The following is a 13,220-nucleotide window of genomic DNA, read 5'->3' on the forward strand; positions in this document are numbered from 1 at the left end:
CAGAGCTGAAGGGACTTGGAGAGGAATTTAGCTCATCTCTCAGCCCCAGGCAAGACCCTCTCCTCCTCTGCCCTTTCCAACTAATGAACCCTGAGTGTGCAGCAGAAACCCTCATTATGAGTCCCCGTGGGCACAATCTTCCCTCTCCATGGAATTTTTATTTTGGTCCTCAAGGTCACAATCTTGCTCCTCTCTGCTCTCCTGGTTCCACAGCACAGATAGCTGGGGATAGGATGTAGCCCTGAGCCTCCTTCCTTCCACTGTCAACCTACCCAGAAAACAATCAGAACCATGGAATGTTTTGGGTTGGGAGGGACCTTAAAGTTCATATTAAGCCCTGCAGGGAGCAAGGACACCTCCCACTGTCCCAGGCCGCTCCAAACCCCAATGTCCAGCCTGGCCTTGGGCACTGCCAGGGATCCAGGGCTTGCCCACCCTCCCAGGGAACAATTCCCAGTATCCCCTCCAGCCCTGCCCTCTGGCAGTGGGAGTCATTGCTTTTGTCTTGTCACTCCAGGCCCCTGTAAAATCTCTCTCCATCTTTCCTGGTGGGCCCTTCAGGTACTGAAAGGCTATAATTAGGTCAACCCAAAACCTTCTATTTTCCAGGCTGAGCAATCCCAAAAATAATGAGGGTTGGTAAAATATTGTTAATATTTCCCTGCGTGGGGAACCTTATTTCTCTCAACTATGAACAGCAAGGATAATGATGCACCCAAAATCTGTCAGGCAGTTGCAAACTAATTTGGAAGGAATTAAGCACGATATCACTTTGCTGCAGCTAAGCTCCATCTTAAAACTAAAAGGGGAAAGATGGCCTATTGTCCATCAAATCCAGCCTTTCCTGAGACAAGCTGCAGTTAATAACAACAAAAACTCGCCTAAAGAATCAAGTCCTGCACATTTGTTTTTGACAGCCCCAGTTGAGGCACTTGTTTTCTGAACTGTGACTCATTGTGCATCTCATCTCTGAGCACTGCTCACGGCCAGGAGACAGAGCAGGGAGGGAATGACTCAGAGCAGGGAGGGATGAGGAATTTGGAATTTGAGCAGGGAGGTCAGGAGTGAAGGACATGCTGCACCCTCTGCAAGGCAGAACCAGCACTGGAGCCAGGGACCAGGTTCTGCACTCAGGGAGGGGAATGTGAGATTTCAGCAGCTTCACTGTGACCTGGACTGCAGACCTCACCCAGCGCCAGCCCTGCCCTGCCTGTCACCTGATGTGACCTAGGTAGGTGTCACCAGGACACTAAGGGTCTAAGGAGGAGCTGGCTGGCTTCATCAAGTGGAATTTTGGTGGGGAGACCTCAGAAGAGCTCAGGTCTCCTTTCTTTGCCCACTCAAGTGGATTCTGAGCGCTCTTATCACAGAATTATGGAATCCTCTGAGTTGAATGGGACCCACAGGATCACCCAGCCCAGCTCCTGCCCTGCCCAGACCCCCCAAATCCCACCTTGGGCATTCCTGGCAGTGCTGGCCAGAGGCTCCTGGAGCAATGGCAGCCTCAGGGCTGTGCCCATCCCTGGGGAGCCTGGGCAGTGCCAGCACCCTCTGGGGCAAGAACCCTTGCTGATCTCCTAAACCTCTCCTGACACAGCTCCATATCCTCTTTTGTTGCAGATCCAAGGCGTTCTCCTGCAAGAAGACTCTGAGCGAACTTGGAAAGCAGAGAGATGGCACTTAAAGCTAAGCTTCAAAAAGGTACATAAAATAGGTGTATTTCCAAATTTTGTAACAACCTCTGTCAGATGCTTAAAACCTGCCTCTGCCAGCAACTTCCATTCAGAGGTTTTGACAAACCTATTGTTGAATTACAGAAGTGATTCTTTTTTACTGAAGGCTTAATGGCACAATAAAGTAGACATTATTCAAATCTATTCAAATAAGGTGCATCCCTCAAACAGTCAGCACAAGAGGACTGCTTTGAGAGGTGCCTAAACAGCAGAGTCCCATTGTGGGGGCAGATACAGAGGGGAGAACAAGGCCCTGGTGCTCCAGTGGGTGGGCAAAGCCCAATGGCCATGGCAGAGCTGCAGGTGGCTGAGTCATCAGGCCCTGCCCTGGGGCACCTCTTGTCCTCAAAGAAATATGGACAGCTGTGCCTCCAGCACACTGGAGAGACAAATTCATGGGGCTGATCACAGAACCATGGAATGCTTTGAGTTGGAAGGGACCTTAAAACTCATCTTAAAGCCATGGGCAGAGACACCTCCCACTGTCCCAGGCTGCTCCAGCCCCAGTGTCCAGCCTGGCCTTGGGCACTGCCAGGGATCCAGGGGCAGCCCCAGCTGCTCTGGGCACCCTGTGCCAGGGCCTGCCCACCCTGCCTCATTCCCAAGATCCCATCCAGCCCTGCCCTCGGGCAGTGGGAGCCATTCCCTGGCTCCTGTCCCTCTGTCCCTTGTCCCCAGTCCCTCTCCAGCTCTCCTGGAGCCCCTCCAGGCCCTGCCAGGGGCTCTGAGCTCTGCCTGGAGCCTTCCCTTCTCCAGGGAACATTCCCAGCTCTCCCAGCCTGGCTCCAGAGCAGAGGGGCTCCAGCCCTGCAGCAGCTCCGGGGCCTCCTCTGGGCTCTCTCCAGCAGCTCCACGTCCTCCTGCTGTTGGCCCCAGGGCTGGGGCAGCTCTGCAGGTGGGCTCTCACCTGAGGGAGGGGCACAGGGACAGAGCCCCCCCTCCCCTGCACTGAATCACCTGAACCCTTCCCTGCAAGGGGCTTTCCATGCTCCCCCCCAGCGAAGCAACAATCAGTGGACACGATGGGAAAACCCCAAGAACTGCAGGAATCAGAATGGCACAAATGCCAAAGGAACAGCACAAAGCCAGCCCAGCCCTGCTGGCCTGGGGGCGTGGGCAGCCCTGTCGGGGGGGAGCAGGCAGCTCACGGAGCTCTGCAGGTGAACACAGCCCCCTGCTCCCAGAGGCTGCCAAAGCTGCTCTCAGCTGCTCTCCAGAGATGATTTCACCAGCCCCAACCAGCACTAAGAGCCAAGTGATTCCAGTTGTTTCTGAGTTTTGATGTGTATTTAGCATGCATAAAGTGTAAACCATTACAGACATTAAAAGCAGTAAGACACAGATTAGGTGATTTCATTAGTCCAAAATCCACATGAACAGGGCACTTCCCAGGAATGTGTCTGGGCTATTTCTAGGGGATCCAGATGTGGAATACACCACCAGCTCCCTTGGGAGTCAATTTCACAGCCAAATACTTTCCCAAGTAAGTTGAATTGTGTGATGCTCAACCTAAACATTTTTATTTCATCTCATTATTTCTATTTATGCTGCTTGTACTTCACAAATTCAAAAAGTTAATAATGTGTCACATAAAACCAATGGCCAGAACAATAAATATTCTGTATAATTTCACAAACACCGCATCAGTTTTATTTAGGTTCTGTGATACATTGCCAGCATATTGCCTTTCAAGATGTATTAAAAAAATACCATGGAGATTTTTTTTTTTCCTTAACAAGAAAACATATTTCTGTGGTTTGATCAAATAAGTCTTACATGGTTTTCAATTTCCAGGAAGGAAATTAAAATAAAGGAAAAATCTTATGGTGGTGGATGAGAAAAGGACCATTACCCAAACAGTTCAGCTCTATTACTTGATTCCACTTGTTCAGGTGATTTCACTCTGTAGAAAAAGGGTCAAATTCCATTTGCAAGTTTTTAAATTGTGCCATTAAAATCTGAGTGAACATTTTCAAAACAAGTTACAAGCAATTTCCTATTAAAAATAGATTATTAAGCTTTAAAAACTATATTCTCAGGGTAGTATGTGTGTCCTGCAAGATAGAGATGAATGAACTTCTAGCAATAATTCACAGTAAATGAGTTTAGATTAAAAATTTACATTTACCTTGTCCCTGATAGCTACCTTGGAATTTTAGAGGGGCTGGGGAATGAACTGACTTGGTCTCAGAACTGGGCTGCTGCATGAGAGAAACTAACAAAAATCACATTCAAACCCTCAGCTGGATGTTAGCAGTCTGACATGGGGAACACAGATGTGAGCACCCCGGATCTGCAGCCCACATGCCACCAGCCCCACGGGCCCCCTGTCTGCTCCCCCTTATTTAACAACTGCTCTGTGCTGCCCAGGGCTCCTGAGAGTCCAGCAGCAGCCAGCCAGCAGCTGGGGGTGAAGGGGAGGGATTGGTGAGGAGAATTTGGATCTCCAAGGCCAGCAGCTGGGGGTGAAGGGGAGGGATTGGTGAGGAGAATTTGGATCTCCAAGGCCAGCAGCTGGGGGTGAAGGGGAGGGATTGGTGAGGAGAATTTGGATCTCCAAGGCCAGCAGCTGGGGGTGAAGGGGAGGGATTGGTGAGGAGAATTTGGATCTCCAAGGCCAGCAGCTCAGGGTGAAGGGGAGGGATTGGTGAGGAGAATTTGGATCTCCAAGGCCAGCAGCTGGGGGTGAAGGGGAGGGATTGGTGAGGAGAATTTGGATCTCCAAGGCAGCTCCCCTGAAATGGCCAAGTCTCGTGTCCCAGTTTGAGCCCGGCACTCACGGATGCCAACGCTCGTCCTTCTCCTTCCCTTCCCAGGGAGGGATGGATGAGGCCATGGGGAGCAAATCTGGGAGATATGTGCATATATATGGGCAGTGGTGACTATTTATTTTGATTTTGTACAGGTGAAGGGGCAGGACCTTTACAGTTCTTTTCAAGCACTCAGCTGGTTTTTGCACAGGAAAACAAAGTAAAAAAACCCAATGAAACGGGACAGCTGGATGAAGATTGCAAACACAACACACAAAACAACTGCTTGGCATAAATGAATGCAAATAAGTCCTAGATAATGCTGTTGAGAAGCTGCTGGTGTTATTAGTACTTCAATCACAGAGATGCTCGTTAGAGGGAAAAAATGAACTTAGAAAATCCTTTTCCTGTGGGAAGCTTCATGCTCCTTCCCCTCCTTCCAGCAAATTCCTCCTTATCAGCTAAAATCAGGGTCCAACCTGGGGAAATATTTACAGACTTCAAACCTAAAACTAGTTAAAATCACTTATCAGCCAAATGTCCCCTAAATACAAGGCAGGCTTAACAGATATGTCTGCTGATCTCATGACAGCTCCCTTCCAAAGTTCTATATTCAATACTATATCACGGGAGTAGAAAAAGTTCCCCCTAATGTTTTTTCCCCTAATTTTGCAATGGAATTCAAAACAAGATACTGGGCACTTGTTTATTGGAAATAATTCATTAGGTGAAGGTTTTATTGGGTATTGTTGTTACTGTTTTGGTAGGAGGGATCACAGCCAGCCTCTATGAAGTTCTAATGCAGCTAATCCACTTTACACACCTCAGCTGCCCAGGGAATGCTCCCTTCCTACCCCTGGCATTCCTTCAAAGGGGATCCCACACTTTTCCAGGCCCTAAAAGTGGGTCAGCATATGAGGAATGAACACCAAATAGAAAGCACAAGCTGGGGTGTCTTCCCTGTGTATTCCTTTGTCACCTCAATGCACCAGGAGGATGCCTAAAGAGTGGAAGTGGTTTTGCTGAAGACAACAGACAGCTACACACAGACAGCCTTGGAATTCCTCTGTTAATGTATGGAAAAGCTCCTAGAACCAGTAACTGCCAGAAAGCCCAGAAATAAGATTTCAGAAATTAAACAGCCTTTCCAAAGGGAAGTTGAGAAACCCAGAGCCTGCCTTAGCCAGGCTGAACCACACTGGCCTTTCTGGTCTCAAAGGCTGCATGTGATCCATCTCCAGCAAGTGCCACAGCAGATCAGGATTATTCTCTTTATTTCACCCCATCCCTCAATTTCATCCCCTTGCTGCAACTATTATCCTTCTGAAGACAGGAATGACTGTCAGCCTATTTTGTATCATCCTTGAAAAACCCTAAGCTGCTCTGTCCCCCTCTAACACATCTTGATCAGACAAAAAGAAAGTGGTTCAAGTTGTGCCTCTGGAGGTTTAGACTGGATATTAGAGAAAATTTCTTCATGGAAAGAGTTGTGAAGCATTGCACAGGCTGCCCAGGGAAATGGGCATCCCTGGAAATGCTCAATAACCTTGTGGATGTGGTATTGAAGAAGTTTAATGGTGAACACGGTGGTGGTGCTGTGTCCATGAATGCACGTGGTGATTTAAAGGCCTTTTCCAGCCTCACCAATTCTATGATTTGACACAGCCTGGTCATTTCTGCTTGATGAGGCTTTTGTGTATCACACCTCACACCTGGCCTCCTTCCAAACCCTCCTGTTGCACAGGAGCCCCAGTCTCAGCTCGCTGGAGCTGTCCTTGCCATGCTTACACTAACCCAGCTCACCAAAGGTCAGTAGGTGTCACATAAGCTGGTCCATTGGCAAATCTGATGGACCAAAAGCAGGTCAGTAACGTGTGAAGTAAAGGGGAAAGTGAGTCATCAAGAGTGACAACCAGAACAGGATAAAAGCTGTAAAAACCATCACTTCCTTGGCCTTTAGTTTTTTGCTGAACTCCAGCTGCATGAAACAGCCCAAAATCAAGCCACATGTCAAAATTAACATGAATTCACCCTGTAGAAGAGCTGGAGCTGGCAGCTTCATTTCAAATCATTCCTCACCCTGCAGCTTCCCCAAACCCTGCACCCTGTGGCACAGGACTTACTACTCATTTCTCTGCTCCTTTACTGCTGGTTGCCACTTCATTGCAATATAAAAGGAATTTAACAAGGGTATTGCTCAGATGCAAAATACAAATAGACTGAAAATATATTAATTAATCTGTGGTACCCTTTACCCACTCCTAAATCAGCTCATCACTTTAGCTCTGCACTTCACAAACAGATGGGATCTTCTGGCAGCCTTTAAACCACTCAAAAGCACTTTCTCCCATAACAAAGCAAACTAATTACTAGAATAAGATGCTATTTCCCATCTATTTATCTGCTATTTTTAAGGAATCAGCTCACTGTCTGATTCAGGATTTGCAGCAAAGCCCTCAAACAGCAGAATTAAATGCACATTGGTACAATGGTACAGAACACACTAAATGAACTTTGTAAGGATTTTGCTCACCAAATGCTTCTCCCTTTCCCTTTAGGAAACTAAGGATCATGGATGCAAAGATAATCAACACTTAGCACTGGCTTCACATGCTGGATCCCTGAACACAGCACAGCAAAGACTGCTCCAGCTCTGCTCTAAGAGATTCCAAAGCAATTTTTTTCCAACTTGAGGATCATTCTTTCCCAATGCAACTATTTTCTTGTTGACCCTCTAAGTGCTTTGCTCAACCTCAGCACTTGCTTGCTAGGCTGTGCATGTTTTTTCCAAGGTAACTTCTTGCCTTTAGCAACTTCAAGATAGGTGGAAATCAATGTCAAAATTATAAACTTCCCAAATTCTTTCGGGAAAGCTTCTAAGCATGGCTGCAGAGGATTACAAGACTTAGATTAATCTGATAACAAGCCCTAAAAAAGCCTGAGCTACAGCAATACCAGTTCAGACACTTGGATGAGTCCCAGGCACCCAAGGAAGTTAAACACACTTAGAAAAATAATTGCAATATTCAGCACGTCTGAATGCACAAAGAGCTGCAGCGAGAAGCCAACAGATTTTGTGATAACTAAGCAAATTTCGTGGTAGATTTGTGATTCAGTGGGTATTTGTTGAGTGGCAAATAAACCAAAGCAGCTAGTTACGTGTTGCCTAGCTGCAGCCTCTAATAGGAATTGCTTCCCTGCAGGTAAATCATTTTCTATTACTCCTAAGTACCCCAGGAAAACTACTAATTGAAAACACAGTTCTAATACTGTCCAGCTGGAAAACATTAGCTTAGGATGGAACTAGCTTGATACTGGCTGCCAACTGGCTATGGACAATGGAATAGGAAATTAATCTGTTGCAGACAAGACATACCATTTTCCACTTCTCCTTTGTAACCTTCAAATCAACTCGTCATTAACCAACAGCTTTGATTCTCATGGGAAAGAAAAGCATCACTGAATTCATGATAATGCAAGTCTGGCTTTCTTGCATTAAAATGAAGACTCCAGTTTTGACATAGTGGATGGCAGAGGAACTAGAGGCAGGTAAACATCCAGCACCACAGTAACATTTCCCTCTTTTCTTGGCTAAGAGTTAAAGAACAGCCAGACCACAAAGAGAAGCACAGTTGTCCAATTCTGCATTGCCCCAGCCCATCCTCCTGCAGCTCCCTCCTGCCAAGAGCTTTTTCCCATGCAGGTGCAAAAGGGATGAGGGGAAAAACCCAAGCTGCTGGCTAGTGCTAAACCATAACACCCCATACATATTCAGACTGGTTTTTCATTTCTATTTAAATTCATTTCCATGCAGGGACCAACAGGTCAGACTACCTCAGAAGCATCATTCCCCAAGTTGCTTCCAACCCACAACCTTCCCAAGCCTCCTCTCCTTTTCAGAGTGAAACACTCTGGCCTTTTATGATTACTTTTATTGGGTAGCCAAGTTCTCCAAGATGAGAAAAAATGACATAAACCCCATGACATCTAGTACCACTCCTTGTGATGTCGAGGCACCCGTGTTCTGCAGCCAGCCACACCTGCCAGCAGGTGATGGCAGGGGTCCCTGCCCATGGCAGGCAGCTGGAAAGGGATGATCTTTAAGCTCCCCTCCCACCCAAAATATTGACTGATTTTATGGAGCTACCTGTTGGCACAACACTTCAGGTGCACATTCATCTCTTCAGCTTCAGATTACTGTACAGGGTTTGTGCCATTGCATGAATCAGACCACAGCATTTGTGCCCAAAATAGATTACGAAACATGGATCTGAGTTATCAGCACACAGTTACCAGTTCCTAATGATTTCTGGGTCTAAAATAGGCTATTTCTCTGTCTTAGTATGCTTCAAACCAGCCTCTCAAGCCATTCCAGAGGAACCCAAGGAGGCCAGATAAGATGAGGGCAGCAGGACAAGAAGAAGAAGAACACACTCATCAGAACTGAAGAGACCCAGAGTTTATCCTCTCTGTAGTTTGAGTGCAGACAACTTGTCAGAGACCAAAAAGTTTAGAGCAGCTTTGTTCTGGCCTGATCCCACAGGAGAGGTGTTTTTAGCTGCTTCCAGACAACAGAAGATGATGAAGGGGAGGACCCCAGACAGACAACTGCAACCCAAAAGCATCAGCAGCCAGGCTACATCCTCCCAGATCTGCCTCCAGCCCCATGAACATCCATGTGCATCCCACGGCCTTTTTGATGAGCTATGAAAAAAAGGTTCAGTCTGATTTGGTGAGTGACAATCCAATTTTGCAAGGGTGGATTCCCAAGTCTTGGTGAGCTGTTAGAGGTAATGACTCCCAGTACCAGCCTCATGACAGAAGCAGGGAAGTTATAAAAAAATCAGAAAATCGGAGGATCAGGAGTCAAAAGAAAGTCAGTGGGGAGGAGAACCAGTCAGAGCAGCCAAGGAGAGGTCCAGATACTCAATTACCTGAATTACTGAGGACCTTTGCAGATTTTCCTTTACTTCCATGATGCTCCAAACCAGGTACAAGACAGGATGAGAGGAAACAGTCTAATGCTGTACCAGGAGAGGTTTAGACTGGAAATTAGGCAAAACGACTTCCCAGAAAGGGCTGCCCAGCCCTGGCACAGCTGCCCAGGGCAGGGGTGGAGTCCCCATCCCTGGAGGGATCTGAACACCCTGTGGTGGTGGCACTTGTGTGGGCATGGGGCAGTGGTTAGAGTCAATGGTCTCAGATTTTCCAACCTGAACTCTTCTGTGATTCAATACATTGAAAAGCTGCTTCTGCACAGTGTCCACTCAGAACGTGGTACAGGACTACAATCACACGGAAAAGTATTAAACTTGCCATGCCAGACCATATTTACACATAAACAAGGAAGAGCTAAAGCTATACAGGCAACCTTAATGCCTGTACTCAGACCAACACTTAAAAATTATTACAAATGGAAAATTTGGGGTCAGACTGCTTTTAAGTGCTTTACAATGATTAAAATACATGTTAGGTTTTTGGTTTTGTTTTTTTTTTTTTAGAGAATTAGCTCTCTTGTTACAGTAAGAGAGTGTGAGAAACTTAGTACTGGACTAATCATAGAATCTCAGAATGGTTTGGGCGGGAAGGGAACACAGAGCCCACCCAGTGCCACCCCTGCCATGGCAGGGACACCTCCCACTGTCCCAGGCTGCTCCAGCCCCAGTGTCCAACCTGGCCTTGGGCACTGCCAGAGATCCAGGGGCAGCCCCAGCTGCTCTGTGCCAGGCCCTCACCCTCACAGAGAAGAATTTTTTCCCAACATCTAATCCACATCTGCCCTTAATAACCTTAAAGCCTAATGAGAAAGACTTCCAAAAAACTTCAGCTAAACAAAACAAAACAATCCAGCTGCCTTAGATGAGAAAGAAAAATAATCAGTGTTTTCAGGTTCTTAATGTTTTCTTTTTGTATGAAAAGTATGTGCTGGTCAAAGCATCACATCCAAAAGACCTTTGAATTAATTCATCACCTCTTAAATATGCTTTTACTAAAAATTCAACATGTTGTGTGTCCGAATGTTCCAGCCTGATATATGACCATGCTCCTATTTGCTGATCACAAGATATATTGGGATATATATTTATAATCAGAAATATGTTAACATTATCCAGCACACAGACATGATTATATTCACACTTGTCTTGGGAGATCACAGGGAAGGGTTTCTATTTGCAGCACCTACAACTATTTCCAGCCCAGTGTTCTCTGGTGTAAAGCTGAAATTCTTCTCTATTTCAAAGCATAAAAACTAAGGCAAGCCCAACACTTCAAACCCAGCATCAGTACCACATCAACCTGAACCAGCCCAAGAGTTATCAGTGAATATCTGAAGGGATAAAAGCAAATTAAAATGGCACCTGTTGGACCTCCTGGACTTACAGTTTCTTGCAGGTATACACAAAAGGAGAGGGTTTGGGACTGCTGTGTAAAACATGCCTGGTTAATCGTGGTGAGGACCATCCCAAAGGCCCAGCTCTCACCTTTATGCTTCCCCCGATGAGATCTGGTGGCTCCTCATCTGTTTCTAAGGCAACGTTGATGGAGGCGAAGGGGCGACTTGCCATCTGTTGCATCTCACGCAGTAGTTGCTAATTTATTAAACAGAAAAATATTATCATCATATTGTTCTGACACAAAGATGAAAGACAAATGTATCTAAAAGGTTTTGCCCAATACAAAGGGACATCAGCGAATATGGAAAAATAACCTCCAGGGGCTTTAATGGCCTTAAGAATACCAGTAATGGTAAATATTCACATTACTACAATTTAACAAGGTATTGGAAGTAAAGCTGAATGCACAACGTGAGCCTGACACGTCTGGGAGGGAAAACGATCTGACTGAGTCTCCATAAAGCAGTTATTTACTTTTTAGGCTGTTCTTTGTCATCACCTGTCTGATTCCCACTCCATAGGATTTGTGGGAATCATTTTAAAATTAAACTAGCAGCAGTATGTAACTACTGTAAGAATGAAGTTGCTATTTTTTATAACAGCACCACCAAAACACTGTCAGGTTTCTATTGAATAATCCCCTTTTTTTATTGTTTCCTTGCTGAATACAGAAAATGTCAAACATGTCCTTATTGCAAAATGTTTTATTAAAATAAAAAACCTTTTCCTGGGCAAATCCCCACAACCCCTCATGACACAAGACATCTCTTTGCTGTGCTCTTAAGCACTTCTAAGCATTTCCATGCAGCTTCCCCTTTTTTAACACACAAAACCCAGATACTTTCTACGCAGCTGGGCTGGAAACAGCATTTTGGTTTTAGCTGAGCTGTAGACACACTTCTTTTTGGCTCCAGTGACTAATGTCTGACAGTGACAACACAGCCCAACAGGGGAGGCAGAAGCCAGAATTCCATGAGGCAAGGGGTCCAATGGGCCTTGGTGTCTCTGTTTAATAAGGGAAGAGGCAAACACTTTGTGCAGCATGAGAAAACCCAGAGCTCTTAACCTTAAATACAGAAACTGCCCAATGCTCTCACACAGATCCACACATCTTCCATCACTACTTATTACAGCAATACCAACCAATTATCCTCTGTTTTTAAGCTGGACTGAGGCACCACCAAATGCTCTCCAGAACTCCCACCATTGCCACCTGCTTTTTCCCCTTAATTCTGGGCAATCTGACACTCCAAGGCCAAACTGATCATTTACAGCACTCAAAAAGCATCATGGAAAACCCCACAAAATGCACTGTGCCCCAATATCCCCATGCAGCACAGAAGAGGGTGAAAGGAAGGGGCTGTTATCCAGCAACATTGTTTGGAACTGATTCCCAGAATCACCCAGTCCCAGAATGGTTTGGATTGGAAGGGACCTTAGGGACCCTCCAGTGCCCCCCCCTTCCCAGGCTCAGGCCATGCCCGTGGCTCTGGGGCCATCGCTGGGCTGGGAGCAGAGCCTGGGGCTGCCCTGCACACAGGGACAGACTGGGACAGCAGGGACAGCAGGGACAGCAGGGACAGCCTGGGACAGACTGGGACAGCAGGGACACCAGGGACAGCAGGGACAGACTGGGACACCAGGGACACCAGGGACACCAGGGACAGACTGGGACACCAGGGACAGCAGGGACAGCAGGGACACCAGGGACAGCAGGGACAGACTGGGACACCAGGGACAGCAGGGACAGCAGGGACACCAGGGACACCAGGGACAGACTGGGACAGACTGGGACAGCAGGGACAGACTGGGACACCAGGGACAGCAGGGACAGCCAGGGACAGCAGGGACAGCCAGGGACAGACTGGGACAGACTGGGACAGCAGGGACAGACTGGGACAGCAGGGACAGCAGGGACAGCAGGGACAGCAGGGACAGACTGGGACACCAGGGACAGCAGGGACAGACTGGGACAGACTGGGACAGCAGGGACAGACTGGGACAGCAGGGACAGACTGGGACACCAGGGACAGACAGGGACAGCAGGGACAGCCAGGGACAGCCAGGGACAGACTGGGACAGCAGGGACAGCAGGGACAGCAGGGACAGCAGGGACAGCAGGGACAGACTGGGACAGACTGGGACAGACTGGGACAGACTGGGACAGCAGGGACAGACTGGGACAGACTGGGACAGCAGGAACAGACTGGGACACCAGGGATAGCAGGGACAGACTGGGACAGCAGGGACACCAGGGACAGACTGGGACACCAGGGACAGACTGGGACAGCAGGGACAGCAGGCCTGAGGCCCCTCTCACGGGGGCTCCTCTCCAGCTGAGC

General features: G+C 47.4%; 1 protein-coding gene across 1 annotated transcript in view; it reads right to left on the minus strand.

Moving 5' to 3' along the window:
* The window catches only part of ATRN (attractin), a 149,605-nt gene that overhangs the window by 9,357 nt on the left and 127,028 nt on the right, over positions 1 to 13,220 (minus strand). Inside the window, exon 27 of the mRNA XM_059845596.1 lies at positions 10,966 to 11,073. Coding sequence (XP_059701579.1) covers positions 10,966 to 11,073 — 108 coding nt within the window. The remainder of the gene's footprint in view (positions 1 to 10,965; positions 11,074 to 13,220) is intronic.

This window comes from Haemorhous mexicanus, chromosome 4 (genome assembly GCF_027477595.1).
Source record: "Haemorhous mexicanus isolate bHaeMex1 chromosome 4, bHaeMex1.pri, whole genome shotgun sequence".
Lineage (NCBI taxonomy): Eukaryota > Metazoa > Chordata > Aves > Passeriformes > Fringillidae > Haemorhous > Haemorhous mexicanus.